Here is a 17,909-nt window from a genome sequence, read left to right on the forward strand (position 1 = left end):
CATTGCTGGAGCCTGATTGCAAATTGTGTTTCATTTTGGCTCCATTCTTTGGCATTAATCCAGCATGGTAAAGCACAAAATGGTGTGACGCAGTCTCCCAAATAACAGGTTTCAACTAGACCAGCATTTAGCAATGTTTGTTAGAATTTCACTTCCTAAATGTTAAATGGAGTATCTTACCACGTCCATTAGATAGTGAAACAGACACTCAGATCCGTGTACAGCCACCCTTCTTCCTGCAAAATTTGGTAAAAGTTACACTGAATAAGGGTTTAAATATTTGATTGTATTTAGAAGCGCAGAGCTAGCAAATGATTGCTTAAACCAAAAAATTGATCCTGCAACCTCTAGCTATGGAAATAATTCCTAACACAACAATTGCAATTAGGGTAAAAACTACAGTCAGACTTTACAGAACACTTGCCCAAAATACCTGTTGACTCAAGAGCTACAGCTGTGAAACTTTGTCCTTGTTTTCTGCTGTCGTAGATTTGAGCTTTCTGTTCATCTTGATTCTGAGTGTTTTATTTCACAGGTAACCGAGAAACCATAGCCTGTTAAAAAGGATGGACTATGCAAATCATTCTACCACTTATGTAAATACCAATAAAAGACAAATTCTCACCTACAGAGAAGCAAAGCAGAAGAGTTCTGTTCCTATTAAGAGTGTTGAGTTCTAAAGGGTAAATAATTTTTTATTCAGTCATTGGATGACAGCTAAATATACATTGCAAAAAAAAAACAAGTCAAATCTTTGTGGCTTATAGTTAACTGAAGTTTAGGAAGTGTTCAACTGTCACACATTAATTACCATGTTATTAAATCCATCCTGTTTGTTCGCTTCTCCAAGAATTGAGAGCAGTTCCTACCTCTGACTCAACCCCTCCCACCCCCCAAAATGTAACTAGGACTCTACGAAATATTCTTAGGAACAGCAGCAATCTCCAGTGGCATTTACTTACCAGGGGCAATACAGCCGTGATACAAAATGAAGACACTACGAAGTTCCATGGCAACTACCAATACATTTCAAACACTTTAATTATATTTGAGCTTGTTCCTCCTCTTTGTGCCTTTTTTCCCCAGCCATCCTGCCTTACAGACTTTGCAGTAAAAATAATTCTTCTTAGCAGCTAACACATCTTTCAGATATCTCCTAGAATCTCAGCTATTTCTCTTCTCATGACAGATTAAGCGCTGTGAATTAGGTTATAAAAATGTTAAGTTAGACATTCACGTTTTTTAAAAGATACCACCAGGCACCTGGTACCCTGAATATTTTTAACAGATTAGATACTTTTAGATGTGCGTAAACATTTTAAAATACTGTTCCAAAAGCTGTAAACAAACATGAGTACTATGCCAACAGGAATCTGTGGGAAAATTTGAGTGATGCCTCCTCACACTATACCCACCTCATTACAAATTTTATTACTCATTCATTTTAGTAAGCTCTAATCTAGGTTATTATGCCACACCTATCGCCATGGGAAGGTGGCTTAAAAGTAGCAGAAATACTTTGCTATTCATCTTTTTCTCAGACCTTGTAGCATCATCATATTGCACATCCAGAGCGCTAAAGGTTACTAAGCATATAAAGATGATTTGCATCTTGTGGCACCTGTAAGCCAGGCAGAAGTACACAAGTGCTCCTGTAAAATTGCGGCTGCATGGCATTCTAAAGCAGCAGCACTTCCTAAGGGCGATTAAAAAAGGATCATCTTAGGTGTGGAGAGAGAACAACATGTTTAAAATATGAGCACCTCAACACACCCAAAAGGTGTGTCCCCTTGAAATCGTTACCTCATGCCCTGCACCACATTATCATTCCCATGTGAATGATCTAGCAACAATGGCTGGTGTAAACTGTCATTACTGGCTCCTAATTCCATGGGAGGAGGAGGAGGTGGCACAGAGATCTCTATATGCTTCCCAACTGACATTTTTTGTAAAGTGTATACAAGCTGGAAACAACATGTTATTTCATTATCCATTCCTGTTACAGAAAGTAATACTACTTCTCCTATGAAACATTAAAAAAACAAAAACAAAAACAAAAAAACCTCCCCCCAAACAAAACAAACACACACCAAAAAACCCCACGAAAACAAACACTTTTCATTTTAACACATACAATGAACATTTACCTTGATCATTGCTTTCCAAATGCAACCAGACAAACTGAACTGGTATATGCTGCAAACATTACCTTTTTTTTTTGGCCTCTCAGAAGACAGGCAGTTCATATAAAAAGACACTTCGGTTTTCCCTTCCTGTAAATTTAGAGGAAAAAATTTATATATAAAAGCTTTAACTACAAAAAGCCTTAAAATGCAGAGTGTACTAATATCATACATTATAAGGATCTTTGGGAAATAAGTGCTATCTGGAAAGTCAAGACTTTAAAGAATAAATTCAGTCTCTGAAGTGATTTTATCACAAACACTTTGAACATCCCCCCCCTTCACCGATCTTTTCTAAGCTACTTGAAAATGCTCTGGTTTACTATGCTCCTCGCTTGCCTAGGAAAACTTTTTCCCTGCATTTACACAAAGACAAACAAATGCTTTACCAGCTCCACCGAATAGTGTTGAGTCCACCTAGAACTCCCTCTGTTGGCAATGCAAATAACATACAGTCATTTTGCCTACAGGTCCATCTGAAGACAATTAAAGGAAAAAAAAAGTGTTAGAACAATTAATTAGCAGAATTATAACACTTCTAAGCTTTCAGAAGTGGGCAATCCTTCAGGTTATGAAAACTGAATGGCATGGTAAGGTTCTATTCAAGTAGCTGAAATAATTTTAACAGCTTCTTGATTATGAACACCTGAACCCAACAGCTGTGACTCTTCCTAAAATATTTAACTTTATTCATCTTATTTAATTCAGCTTGTTTTTCTAATTATCCTCAGCAGCTAATTGTCAAAAATCAGCAGTTTGATGGTTTAGGATTCAAATTAAAAAAAAAAAAAATCTTTATATAAAAGCTCATTTATTAAACCTCTGTACACAACAACGAACACGTATGTACAGCAAGTTTACACGAAGGATGATCTTACAAAAGATACAGTGGTAATTAAAACTGACCCACATAAATAATTTATAAAAATATCTGAAATGGTGAATATAATGCTGGTAATCCCCAATTATTTTCATCCAATTGTCAGGATTTTTGCATGGGAAATCTTAACGTTACACCTTTTTTAAAAACATTCTGAATATATTAAACTTATCTACAGGATAATTAGCAAAATGTATAAAGTATAGATTATTGTACAAAGGACAAATATTTAAAAAAATCACCAATACACCTGAAACTCAAGGACAATAGAAATCTTAGCCAAAGTAACGAACAGCAAACCACAAACTCTTTTTAGAGTTTCATGTATTGGCAAGTAAATTGCTCTAAACGAAACAACAGTCCTGTTACTCCTTAGTGAAAGGATGCAAACTGGGAAAATTCTTCTATATTTTCTGGCTACATCGGTGGTCCTGGTCAATATGGAAGCCCTGCGCTAACTTCGGTTCCAAGGAAGAACGGGGTACAACTGTATTTGTCAAGATTTTCTCCTTTCCGCAAAAGGATGAGGAAGGTCATCCTTTGTAAAACTGGTGGAGAAGGAAGCAGGGATTTGGATATAATGAAACAGAGGAAGACCAGTTACGATTAAGTCTTTTTCTTTTGCTGGTTTCTTGGGGAATTTTTTAACAGACTTCTTATTCGGAGATAAACACCTGTTGACTCTGCCATGTTTTCAAATTCAAATGGTGTTATGCCTACAGCAAACTTGCTCATATCAGGAACAAGACTGGAGTTTTTTGTAGATGATTCAATCCTTGTGACTGCTTTATCACCACCTGTATTTTCTCCATCATTCACTTCATGGTTGGGAGCAGGCATGGTGTTATCCAGCAAGCCGTCAGAATCTGTATTATCAGGATTTTCCTTTAAGTTAAGTAAACTATCTCCTGGATGAGAACTAGTTACAGAATGTTCATTTTCTGGTATTTGCTCACTGATGTTGGAAAACTCAGTTTCCACCATAATCACCTTATCAGATGATCTTTCTTCTGCAACAAGATCTACTTCGTTCCTAGAAGGGGAGGATGTAACAGAATTTCCAGTTAAAGGTGTATCAACAGGAATATCAGAGTCACTGTTTGTGCTTTCTGCCTGCTCTAGTGCTGCCCAGATTAATCGCTGCTGTTCCTCTAGCTCTTCCAAGGTCAGAGTATCCTCATCCATGATTGAATCGACTATTTTTGGCTGAGGAATATCACGGGAAGGATTTGAGGCCGCAGCAGTCCTAGGAAGAGGAGGGTGGTTGGGTGCTGAAGATGGAGTTGGTGGAGGTGTTTCCTGTGGTAAAGGAGGAGGAGTTGGCATGGATGGACATCCAGGTGGTAGCGGAGGTTGGAACTGAAAACTGTTTTGAGATCTTTGTGACACTTCCAGATCTAGAAACAGATTGAAAGATGTTTATTAGAACCTGAAATCTGACTAGGACAAGGTTCAACATGCCAATGCTCTGATTAACAAGCAGACTTTTGTCTTCTCACCCTTGGTTTTCAGCTGAGATAGAACAAACTTTTTGAAGGTTTTAATATCCACTATGTTTTTGAGAATTTCAACTCTGCTACCCGTTCACGAAAAAAAATTCTCTAGAATGTATTGAGAACCACCTTATTCCATGCACACAGATGGATTTCCTCATAGGAAACCCAAAAGGAAAGCCAGACGTTTCTCCAACTATTCTAACACTTAAACAACACTGTAAGTCCTCCTGTGAGTTTGACTCATTTTTAAGAAGCCATGACCTTGTAACTTCCTACATTATTTCATCCAAATATTTAAGGATTTGGAAGTCTTCATAACAGAAGTTTCTTTACAATATACTTGAAGAGACTGGAATTTGTAATTTAACATTTCAATTGCTCTAGCATGCTTGGAACATCCTGCTTGGTATCGGAAGATATGACATTTCTTGTAGAGGCCCAAATGCAGCTACAGTAGGACACTGCTAGCACGTGTTAGCAGTTACATTAAACCCCCAGAACAAATACTAACACATTGGTTTCTCTTTATCGACACTGATATTTCAACTCAGAGCAAGTCATTTTGAAAATAAAAAGTGAAACTAAGGAAAAAACTGCAGAATAATTATACCAGAATCTAGGTCCATGTCAGTTGCTGGTACCTCCGAATTTTCTTCTTTTGGTCGTTTTGAATGACGAGAGCTTAACTGAGATGCAGCCCTTTTATTGCTAGATTTTGGACTTGGCTGAAGAGAAATCACCCAGGAAAACAAAATAAATTAGTATTAAATTGTACAAGGTAACATTTCCAGCCATATGAACATATTTAAAGCAATTTCATAACTGTACAGTTATTCAGTGACTCAGTGTGTAAAGTAGACATCGAAGTTTGCAAGACTTAATGCAACTGAACAGAAGTGTAATCTTGTTCAGGTGCAAGCAGCAAAAGAAGAGACTCCGCATTCCTAACACAGGATTATGACCAAGTTTCCACATGGACACCTAGATCTTATGAGACCCATCATGACGCAAGTATTGTGCTTCCCTTCCTGGCAGGCTTCGAAATTACTGTTTAATTCCATATAGCATTACGCTTTGGGACTGGGGGCAGAGCATACACCTTCCATCTTTACCCGGCAGTGTTCTGCAGCAGCTAACACTAGGCTAGAGTCGCGTTAGAGAAGACCTGAGAATGACACAGGACAGGACTACCATGTGTTTTCTCAATTTGTGGTAATAACTTTACCGTAAATCATGACTATGGCAAGTGAGCTCTTCACTTATTAGGGAAGTCTGGAACTAAGATTGTTTTTAGGCTGTAAAAATGTATAGCAAATGTTTTTCACAACTGTTTATAAAATATTGCACAATTGGGATCTACTTATATTAATTGAAATAATGGAATTTGTTCTAAACATGAAGCTCCTTTTTGTTAGAATAGATAAACCAAGCATCAGCATTCACACTTGATAGTGTCAATAGGAAAGTCCATTCCATTGTGCAAAAAAGAAGATATACAGAAGAGATCATAATTAGCTACGTTAACTACAAGACTTTTTTTTTTTCCAAATAACAAAGAGAAATATTCACCGCATGAAAATTAGAAAGGTAGTTGGCAAAAACATCCTTCTGTTGAGACGGCTGCATGGGGATGGAACCAAATATCTGCCATTCCTACGGAAAAAAAAAAAGAGAAATAATGTTGCATATGGTTGGCTAATAAAATGACAGAGAAACACTGAGGCCACTAAATGGGGAAATGTAAAGCCGCAAAAGAAAATGCACAAGTGCTTCTTTTTAAAATATAGGCATTAAAATCAGTTATAAAGTTCACTACTAAGAATAGGTAATTTTCATATTCCAAGAACATTCCAAAAATTTAGATATACAGAAGGAACAGGCACTTGTAAGGAAAATGGTGAGATGCAGAACACAAAACATTAAAGTTGACTAAAAGCAACTAACGTTACTCAGCATGTTGTTGATAAGGTAGAGAACAGTCACTTACATCTGGGATCCCACTTGGAGTGGATATATTAAAGCCTGGATAGTTTATCAACTTTGAGACATCGTAAGTGATGCGTTTTGCTTGATGAGATCCTTCATCTTCTGTCCCACCATCATCTATAATGAAATATAATTATTACTGGTGCTAATTAAGAATGTTACTGAAAAATATCCATATGATTTAAGAACAGGGTTTGGTTTTTGGAATGCAAGCACTTACAGAAGGCTTTGTAATCCACAAAGGCAATAACAGCGACCATATCTACCAGATACACACATGAAGCTTCCCCAGAAACCTAACCTGGTATTCGTAATACTACTCTTTATGTACCATTAGTAGCCTCAAGTCTTGCACAGTTTCACAGGAACTCCATGTTCTAATATCAAGGGAAAATTAGAGTGAAATCACAGAATCACAGAATTGACTGGGTTGGAAAAGACCTCAGAGATCATCAAGTCCAACCCTTGGTCCAGCTCCAGTCTGTTTACTAGATCATGGCACTAAGAGCCATGTCCAATCTCAGTTTAAAAGCCTCCAGGGACGCTGAGTCCACCACCCCCCTGGGCAGTCATTCCAATGCCTGACCACTCTCCCTCAGAATCTCCCTGTTTAGCCAAGCTGGTTGTCTTCCCCGCCGGCCAGTCTTTCGGCACGCTGATATAGCCTGTTCCTGTGCACTCAAAACCTCCTGCTTAAAGCATGTCCAACCCTCCTGGGCCTCCTTGTTTTTAAGCATTGTTTCCCAGGGTATGCTCTGAACTAGACTTCTGAACAGGCAAAAGTCTGCCCTCCGGAAGTCCAGTGTAGAGGTTTTATTAATGGCTCTCCTTGCATCTCTGAGTATTGAAAATTCTATTATTTCATGGTTGCTATGCCCCAGGTGGCCTCCAACCACAACATCTCCCACCAGCCCTCCTCCGTTTGTAAACACTAGGTCTAGCGGGGCCTTATCCCAGTATGCTCATTTACCAGCTGATGAAGGAAATTGTCCTCTATACACTTTAGGAAATTCCTAGACTGCCTCTTCTGTGCAGTATTGAGCTCCCAGCAGATATCCAGCAGGTTAAAGTCACCCACAAGAACAAGGGCTGTCGATTTTGAGACATCTGCCAGCTGCTTGTAGAGTAATTCATCTCCTTCATCATCCTGGTTGGGCGGTCTATAACAGACACCCACGAGGATGTCAGCCTTGTTGGACTTCCCCCTGATTCTGGTCCACAGGCACTCAACCTTGTCACTGCTGACCTCAAGTTTAACAGAGTCAAGAGACTCTCTAACATATAAAGCCACCCATCCACCTCTCCTACCCTGCCTGTCTTTTCTGAAGAGCTTGTAGCCACGCATAGCAGCGCCCCAGTCATATGAGTCATCCCACCATGTTTCTGTGATGGCAACTATGTCATAGCTTTCCTGCTGCATGATGGGTTCCAGCACTTTACATACACTTCAAGTGGGCTGTTGATTTCACTCTTAATTCAGGCTTTCCATCCTTAGGCTGATCTTTGGAGAGCCCAGTTTCAGTCCCTTCCCTGACGGAGAGTCTTGATCTATGCAATCTAATCATTACAGAAGCTTTTTCACTGTCACAGCACAGCTAGGTGAAAGGGGAATATTTTTACATGTCTTTAGAAAACTTGATTTACAACTTTCAAACTGGGTACTTCATTGGGTGCAGCCAGTGAATAGCCTGCATACCAAAAACTGCATTCCTGCAGCATGTTCCTTACCTTTTCCGTCATAAAGCGCCAGTCCTGAGTGCTCCATTTCAGCCTCCTTGAGCCAGCCTGGAGGATAACCCAGCTGGCGCATGCGATATATAAATGGAGGAAGACTCTTATTTGTGACACCAAGTGCATCCTGAAGTTCCCCACTAAGTTAAGAAAACAGAAAACAAAAAGTTCTCCAGTAAAAACCCATAACTGAGTCTTGACAAAAGGAAGTTATGAACATTTTGTTGAATTTTAATCTGTTAAGTTAAAATAACTTAGTTCTAGCTCAAACTATGTTGCCTGTCAATCCCAGACATAACAAATTTATCTTTAACATCAAAGCTGCTTTTGACATAACTTTTAACACTTTCGTTTCTCCATACAAGTGTACATATGCTTAACCATTTAATGAGAATTAATTTTACACTGAGAATGATTTAATAAAACTGTTAATTCTCATTCATGGCCTTAACTGTAGCTATGGGTGGAACTTAATGCAACACTAAATTTACCAATGATTTATTTGGAGATTGCTACAGACATATGATTTTTTAAAACCTTTTGAATAGAGAGAAAAAGAGAGGAAGGGACACTCAAAGCTCAAAATTTTCAGAATCTTGCATGCATTTTTAGCTTCTTAGGGGCATAATAAATTTGCAGTTTGAGTAGCCAAAGAGTAAAGTTTGTCTCCCTACCCTGGGCAAAGTGGCACAAGAAAGGGCAGGACTATTACGCTAGCAATGAGTTTTCACTTGAAAAATATCTGTGCAATTTATCAAACAAAATTTTATTTAGCAAACAAAACTGAACATAATACACCCATAGTTAAGAGTAGCAGATGGACTTATAGAACTCTGGAAAAGAGTGGCTGGCAGTTCAAAGGTAGAAAAGGTATTCCAGAAAAGCAGTACAACAGTTAGAGGAAGGAAAAAGAGATACCTAATTACTCCTGGCTTAAATTTTCCAAACCTCTCTTCTACTTCTTCTGCATGATAACGCTGCTGAAAATTCTGATTGCTTGCTTCGCCACAAGCTTCCATAAACTCCTTTCTCTTCTCACTTATACGAGCTGCATTTCGTGGCTTAAAGATAATACAATTGGGAAGTTTAGATGTGGACAATTTACAATTTATGCACCTAACTGGTACTCCTTGCCCTCAGCATGCTTCATCATTTGCCACAGGGACATGTGATACAACTACAGCTGCAATGAAAACTACGCACCAAAAAAACAAGAGTATTTGCACTGGATCTAACAGAGCTCTAAAACACAAGAAAGACTGTTCAAACTGAAAAGTGTCCCTCCGTAAATTAAAGGAGACATTCAAACCATTGTGCAACAAAATTAATTGACGTTCTGATTTAGTATGTTAGTATTTATAAGTATGAACAGTAAAATCTAATCACAGAATCACAGAATGTCAGGGATTGGAAGGGGCTTCAAAAGCTCATCCAGTGCAATCCCCCCACTGGAGCAGGAACACCCAGATGAGGTTACACAGGAAGGTGTCCAGGTGGGTTTGAATGTCTCCAGAGTAGGAGACTCCACAACCCCCCTGGGCAGCCTGGGCCAGTGTCTGTCACCCTCACTGAGAAGAAGTTTCTTCTCAAATTTAAGTGGAACCTTTTGTGTTCCAGTTTGAACCCATTACCCCTTGTCCTCTCATTGGTTGTCACCGAGAAGAGCCTGGCTCCATCCTCCTGACACTCACCCTTTATATATCTGTAAACATTAATGAGGTCACCCCTCAGTCTCCTCTTCTCCAAGCTCAAGAGCCCCAGCTCCCTCAGCCTTTCCTCATAAGGGAGATGCTCCACTCCATCATCTTTGTTGCCCTGCGCTGGACTCTCTCCAGCAGTTCCCTGTCCTGCTGGAACTGAGGGGCCCAGAACTGGACACATATTCCAGGTGTGGTCTCACCAGGGCAGAGTAGACGGGCAGGAGAATCTCTCTCGACCTACTAACGACCCCCCTTCTAATACACCCGAGGATGCCATTGGCCTTCCTGGCCACAAGGGCCCAGTGCTGGCTCAAGGTCATCCTGCTGTCCACCAGAACCCCCAGGTCCCTTTCCCCTACGCTGCTCTCTAATAGGTCATTCCCCAACTTATACTGGAACCTGGGCTTGTTCCTACCCAGGTGCAAGACTCTACACTTGCCCTTGTTATATTTCATTAAATTTTTCCCCACCCAACTCTTTAGCCTGTCCAGGTCGCTGGATGGCAGCACAGCCTTCTGGCGTGTCAGCCACTCCTCCCAGCTTGGTGTCATCGGCAAACTTGCTGATAGTACACTCTAATCATCAGAGATGAATTACCATTTGTACATCCTGACCTAAATGCATCTAATTGGTTTTTTTTTCAATGGTGCAGTTACACCAAGACATTTCTTGGAGTGCAGCAGTCTTCGGAATACTGATGCAGACTTTACCTTTGGACAGTCTTTCATTTGATGGTCTTCGGAACCACAATTGAAACAGTGCGGTTTTGGCCTGATTAAAAAATGCACAAGAAATTAGATGTGAAAATCATTTTGAAATATTAAATGCATTTCATTATTTTAAATCTTGTTTGACTTTTAGTTTTAGACAGAATGAAAAATGTGTAATCATTGCTTGCTAACTTCACATGCTGTCTTCTGCCTCTCTTAAATTGACCGATTAATGTCAGTCTTCAAAACAGAGTAACAGAATGTTTTGCGTTTTTTTCACAGCCCTAAGTAGAACACAAGAAATGAGAAAAACACAGGCACAACAGTGGGGGAATACATGACAGCAATAACAGCATATGGAGAAGAAAGAGCTAATTAAAATTACAGTGGAAAAGTAGTACTTCCAGGCAGAAATGGAGCTTTTCTATCCCATGTAATAGAGATCTAATTCTTTAGGTAACAGAATAGTCATAGAATAATTCAGACTGGATCTCTAATCTGATCCCTTGATCAAAGCTGGGTCAGCTATGAGATCAGAACAAGTTGCTCAGGGCTTTATCCAGTTGGGTCTTGAAAATCTCTAAGGATGGAACTGCGTAACCTCTCTAGGCAACCTGATCCACTAGTTTACTGTCCTCCAGGTGGAAAAGCTTTTCCTTACATCATGCTGCAGATAGAAGAGTATTCACTGAAGGATTTCTGCTTCTGATTAAAGATGTAAACATTTGATTAGATAATGCCAATAAAGTAAAACAAAACCTACATACTAAAGCAAGAATGATGATAGTACACCAGTGCAAGGATGACAAAGCAATCACTAAAAAGGCAAGCAACAGAAGGAACTGAGCATAAACTTGAGAAAGTTTTTACACATTGATTTTAGGTCCTTCCTAAAGAAAGTCAATAAACAAGAGAGACCTTCTGACTGCAAATATCAGCATTTGTTTGCTTCCTTTAAACTCACTGCTCAAGTATGTTAAGGGTTTAGTATACTGGGGAATAAGCACAGTGTACATCTGAACTTTTCAGCTCAAAACTTTATATTTAAGGATAATACAAACCTTTTTGGTTTTACTTGTATTTCTTGTCCATCTAGGGAGAGAATCTGGCTGAAAACTTGCTGATATCTTTAGATTTCAATAAGGAACTGCTACTGGATGAAGCAAAATTTCAATCTTGTTTAAAATACCAGTGAAAACCTAACAGTGCTTTGAATAGAATACTGACTCTACCCAATTAAGCTGTAGATAGGTCCTTGATATGAAGTCTATAGTATAAACTATAAAACTCTATCAACTACAAACTATTCGCTATGATAGGCTTATGTTGTTTCTTCCTACCCAATTTATATCCAATAACCTAAAACTACAACCCCCTCGTTTATAGGCAGAAGTTGCAAGCTAGTGATTCTGATATGCTTCACAGCAACCTTATTAATAACATATTTTGATGAGAGTTTCAAAAATATAACTCACTTCTTCAGGTAGGTGGAGATAGGTCCTATCATGTTATTAGCATGTGCTTTTGGATTGCAGTGTCAGCTGCTCTGCCCATTTGTCTAAAAACGTTTGAGAAGACAAGAGGGCCACAAAAGTAAAGACTAAGAGGTTCAGTAGAGCAGGGAAGCACAGCAGTTTCCAGAATCTAACAGCTGCTTTTAAAAAGAAAAGCAGATGCCAGACGTGTTAATTGAGTGCAGTACTTCACGCTCACAGAATCATAGTCCCCGATACACCATTTCACTCCAAGGTGCTATTTTAGGCTTAATATAATCTGTGTGAGCTCTAAAGAAAGATGAAGTGTGTACATTTAAAGAACAATGTTAAAGCTAAGCTCGTAGATATGAAAGTTAAGCCACACTTAACTTTGCATTTTAGGAGAAATTCACCTGTTAGGCATGTACCTTCTTCAGCTAGAGGTTGGGAGAGAGTATAAATATCATCTGGAGAACAGGATATCTTAATGCACCTTAACAAAGGCAGCTTTCCCAACGTAAAATTACAGCACAGTGCATACGCAAAGGTAGGCACAAAACCCAGGTTAGCTGGCTTGTAAATCTGCAATTTTTGTTCACATGTAAGTAATCTTTAAACACTAGGAAATGACCTTTATTATAAGCTTGGTAACTAGATATTGCACAAATTAACTGTGAAAGTGGTTCTTGTCCTGACTCTTTCTGGGGCAGAAGCAATACTGGAAAACTGCGGAGATGAGATTATTGAGAAAAATGGAGAAAATTCTTGTCTAATTTCTTTTTGTCATGGAAGACTACAATATTAAAAAAAACACTTTTTCCAACATTTCTTTCAATCCCACCTTTCAAATACTGGCTTTAGTAAGCAGCAAAGAACCAACTTTAAAATGCATTAGTTAAGAGTATTCAATAATTAAATTTTAATAAAATACTTTCTCTCTGGCTTCCTCATTTAGAAAAAATCACCTTGAAGCATTTGTGAGTTTGCCAAGCCCTTTTCTTCTCCAGATAGCAGATTTGATAGAGGGAGAATGCTTATTCATCTCTGGAATGAGCTGTCATTCTAAACCTGACCGCAGACTGGCTCAGGAAATTCCTACAGTCACAACATGTATTTATGGGGATACGGCATTCACTTCTTACAAGCACAAGTCTTCTAAAAAATCAGCAAGCCAGTCTTATCAGAATACTTGTATGTCTTGAATTAAAAAGTCATTAATTACTTATTAAAACTTTTCATTTATAATGACTGATACAGCTCTGATAGAAACGTACAATCTACTAAACAGGAATTGAATTCAATTTACTGACTGGAATTCTTTGGATTTGACAAACAGAAAAAACCCTTGTTTTAGTAAACAGGATACTTAGGTATTTCCCATCCATCTGTCAGCTGTGGATTCTCATTTAATATAGGCTGTCCCAGTTTATCGAGACAAAAATTGGTAAAATACAGAACACTTCCTACAACCTGTAGAAAAAAAGTCAGAAAATTGTAAGAAATGTGTCAGTATTTAGGTGAGATTGGTAGCACTTCTACAAATTTACACTGCCTGAAATACTTCCAGGTTTTTTCCCCCCGCTCTGTTAAAAATTTACTAATAATAGATACCCACACCTGCACAAATAAGTATTTTTTCCATTGATGTAACCAAAACATGCTGAACTTAACTGCTATTACACTGATAAATGAAATTTAACAAGATCTTATTTTAATGGCAGCGTATATTGAATAGGTAGAATGAAGAGTCAGACCTACCATTGAAGAGTATAGAGTCAAAAACTTACACTAAAAGCTTCTTTAATTTTTTTAACAGAATGTGAGCTCGTTGTTTTATAGTCCTCTTCCAAAAGAACACTGGAGGGCTGACATGAAAAGTGAAAACACAAAGAATTAATTTAAAATAACAGTAAAAGGAAGGGCTCCTAAATTACTAGATTAAGTAAAAGGCAATAAATCTTCTATTTTCTCATGGAACAGTAGTTAAACAGGAGAATGGAGATGTCTACATTAGTCATACAGCTTTCCACAGTATGACACAGCTCAATTCTAATGTTTTCTTTGATGAGAAATATGCTGCATAAGAACATCTTTATTCTTATCACAAAACCTAAGGGAAAGATGGACAGAAACCTGCCATTGCCCTCTCTAATTCAAAGTGAACGCTAGAAAGTGGTTGTTAAGTAAAACTCAAAATTCTAAACTAACAGAAGAAAGAAGAAGTTTCCAGCTGCTGTTGTTCATCTGGACTCATATGTACTAAAAGTTGGGCCAAATACATTGGATACATTAAGTTTGTATCTTACAGTCTTTTCTCGATTATTTAAGCCAACTTATTACTTTGCTTTTACTAAAATTTCAATAGAAACAATTTCAAATAAGTGTTTTCATGGGCAGAAAGGATATTTTTTTTTGTCCCAGTCCTCTCGTTTTGGAAAAAATAGTAATATAACATCTGTTCGATAGGTACTTGATCTGCAAATTAAGCAGGAAAAGCCATCTAGAATTTACCTATTTAGCAGTGTAATATTTCAATATTCCCACTACAAAGATGCAAGCGAAGGAGCAGCTAAAAACAAATTGATTTTAAAGTACCTGTGGCTTAACATTGGTGTGTGTTGTTTCTTCTTCACATCTCTTCTGCTCCTCATATTTCTGAACTAAATTAAAAACAAAATCTTCAATTTCTTGATGATACCGCCTATAACAAAGTGAAGAAGTATATAGATAAAAAGAAATCAGAAAGGCTGAAATACATGTCAAATGTCCCTTTTTAAAGTATTTATCATTTACTACTTCTTAAGAACTCAGAAAAGTGACAATCTAGTACACTCTATTCCCTTGTCCAAATCATTAATGAATATATTGAATAATACAGGCCCCAGTACTGCCCCCTGAGGCACTGCACTAGATACAGGCCTCCAACTGAACTCTGCCCCATTGACCACGACTCTCTGGCTTCTTCTCTTCAGCCAGTTCACAGTCCACCTCACTACCCGGTCATCCAGACCGCACTCCCTCAGTTTAGCTGGAAGGATGCTGTGGGAGATTGTGGGAGACATGATCTACATGACATGACGTGGACGTGATCTTAACTGAAAGGCAGGGAAAATTTAATTTACTCTATTTGCCCACAACACTCATGATACTCCAACTGCTATTCAGACTGACTCCAAGTTGCTGGAAGTCACACTTAATTTCATGATAAAAACAGATACTACTAATGAAAGCAACAGAGCTCCTGCCATATCGCTCATTATCCTTTCTCCCCTTCAAGCTTACAAGTTCATGTTATTAAATAAAACATTCTTTGAGCAAACACAAATATATCCAAATAAACAACAGAAAAAGTCCCACTTCCCGTCAAGATTGCTCTGTCTTGGAAAGTACTTACTTAGAAATTACATTGTTCATAAATAAAATCTGTAACAGAGGTCCGTCAAATTTGGAGCTGTCCACTGAAATTCCACTAGAAGAACAGAACAGAGACAAAATTGCTAGCGTTATTAACTTCAATGTAAATATTCTCTATCCATTTTATCACAGCAAAGTGTCTGTAGTCCACAGAAAGAGGAAGGTTTGGCCAATACGAGTTCTGTTGTTTTAAGAAGTTCCTGTTCACTTAAACAGAAATCATTCTCATCCAAGCAAAGCAGTTTGCCTGGTGTGAGGAAGAAAGAAAATGAGAGAGAACACAACACTACAGAAGTTTTCTTCTAACTGTGGTAAACTGCTATAAGCCCTTATAAGTAATCTCTCTTATTCATTCAGCCATTTAAATGTACTTGTTCTCACTGCTGAACTTTGCAAAAACCTGTTTTTCTAAAGGCCACATAAGTTTCATGAACAGACACATGCACACAAATAAATAAACCTACAGCAATGCAAACGAAATTCTCAATACTCAAGTGTAAAAGACCTTTCATGAATGATAACGGCATTTTGAAAGTGCAACATCTGAGGAGGGATGGGGCTGTAGAAACCAGGTGTCTAAAAGATGTGGTAGACATTGTTACCTCAGGCAGCTGTTATCTTGGACAAACTCTATTTCAAACACATATAAGTCATACAAAGTGTTTTAAGTCAGTATTAACATACCTAGGACGAGTCAGAATATTCAGCTTCCTTTTAAGTTCTTGATGTTAGCTTATTGTTAAGGAACGTTACTTTCTTCAGATGACAGAGACTCTTAAAGGATCAAAACAAATAGGAAAACACCTAACAAGAATTCCACAGAATAACAAGCATAGTTTTAGAGTTTCCTTTTCACTGCACAGAGAATTATTTACTAATCCACCTGTTGCTAAAGAAACACAATAAAATAATCATAAAAAATTAAAATATATAAATTTAAAACCCCAACACACCACCAAAACAGATGAAAGAGGACTAGCTGTGACAATCCAAATGGTGTAATTCATTACGTGCACTAAGGTTGAATTGTCACATTTACAGTATTTTATTTTAAAATACCCACAATCATCACAAAAAAAGTCAACAGTAAGACATAAACACTTGTAAATAGAAAACAAACTATAAAAAACACTTCAGATTCCACTCTCCTACAATATCTAACCCCAAAACCGTTTAGGGAACCAGTCCAAATATAACAGTCTAAAACTATGTCTAGGTATGTTAAAAACAGATTTTCGAAGTGAACGTACAGCTATTTTCCTTAGAAAAACAGAAAGGAGTCGAGCGTCAAGTGTTTTAACAGTCATCTCAGCACCCCAGAACTCAACCACCTCCTCTGCCAACTGGAGCGAAACTGACACGGACACGGCCATTCTAAGAATGAAAGCTATCCGTGAAAACTTCCTCTGAAGTGACAGAAGCCAGGAAAAAAGAGCCACCGGCCCGAGCCGCGGGCTCGCGGCTCCCGGGGAGAGGAGCCGCCGGGAGAGCCGGCCCCGCCAGCCCCGCTCGGCTCGCAGCGCCCGGCAGGCCGCGCCAGGGCCCCGGCTGCACCGAGAGGCCGCGGGGCCCGGCCTCACGGAGGGGCCCGGGCGGCGGGAACGGCCGGAGCCGTCAGGGCTGGCCCGGAAGGGAACCAGCAGCAGGAGCGGGGCCCGCTCTTCCCCCCGCGCCTTCGCCCGATCAGGCCCTGCCTCTCCCGTCAGGATATTCTCCGCCCGGAGCCGCCGCACCGTCTCCTCCCGGTCCTGCAGCCGCGCGTACAGCTCCTCCAGAGCTTTCTCGGGTCCCTCCTCCTCCTCCTCTTCCCCGTCGAAGCCGAGGCGAGGCGGTGGGGGCGGCCCGTCCTCTTCCTCGAGCTGCTCGAAGAGCTCGCGGTCCCCAAAATCCACCTCAGCCGCCATCTTAAGCTGCAGCAGGAAGGGAGGGGCTGGAGGGGCGGGGGAGCTGCCGCGAGGGCAAAGGGCAGGAGGAGCCGCCGCTCTCAGCGGGAAGCGCCGGGCGAGCGGGCCCGTGTCCCCTTGTGGTGGCGGAGGACCACAACTCCCAGCATGCAATGGGCGCAGCCCGCCGCGGCGGCGCCCGGCCTCGGCCGCTGTGCCTGCTGGGAGTTGTGGTCCGCACTCTGCGGGCGGGCGCGGTGCGTGTCGGGATATCGGTGGCGCAAGGCAGGCTGGGAGCTGCAGTTCTGTGGAGAAGGGTCCCCAAAATGGGAGGCGGCAGCTTTACCCCCCGCAACCCCCTGCTGCGCTGGTACCTGCCTCACCCAGGGCTTTGAACCCCCTCTCTTTACTGAAAGTTACAAGTATCAACATGACCAAAAGTAAGAAAAAC

The 17,909-nt window shown here is 39.8% G+C and overlaps 1 protein-coding gene across 1 annotated transcript; it reads right to left on the reverse strand.

Moving 5' to 3' along the window:
* Positions 1 to 2,977: 2,977 nt before the first annotated feature.
* Positions 2,978 to 17,608, reverse strand: ZCCHC8 (zinc finger CCHC-type containing 8). The gene is made up of 14 exons (XM_082066359.1): positions 17,285 to 17,608; positions 16,260 to 16,300; positions 15,556 to 15,630; positions 14,757 to 14,862; positions 13,949 to 14,026; positions 13,528 to 13,631; positions 11,748 to 11,813; positions 10,687 to 10,747; positions 9,195 to 9,337; positions 8,274 to 8,416; positions 6,547 to 6,662; positions 6,129 to 6,212; positions 5,170 to 5,284; positions 2,978 to 4,460 (listed from the first exon to the last, which is right to left on the reverse strand). Exons 1-14 carry the CDS (start codon positions 17,477 to 17,479, stop codon positions 3,670 to 3,672), a joined length of 2,118 nt encoding a protein of 705 aa, XP_081922485.1. The 5' UTR covers positions 17,480 to 17,608; the 3' UTR covers positions 2,978 to 3,669.
* Positions 17,609 to 17,909: the final 301 nt, after the last annotated feature.

This window comes from Streptopelia decaocto (genome assembly GCF_964273445.1).
Source record: "Streptopelia decaocto genome assembly, chromosome: 15".
NCBI lineage: Eukaryota > Metazoa > Chordata > Aves > Columbiformes > Columbidae > Streptopelia > Streptopelia decaocto.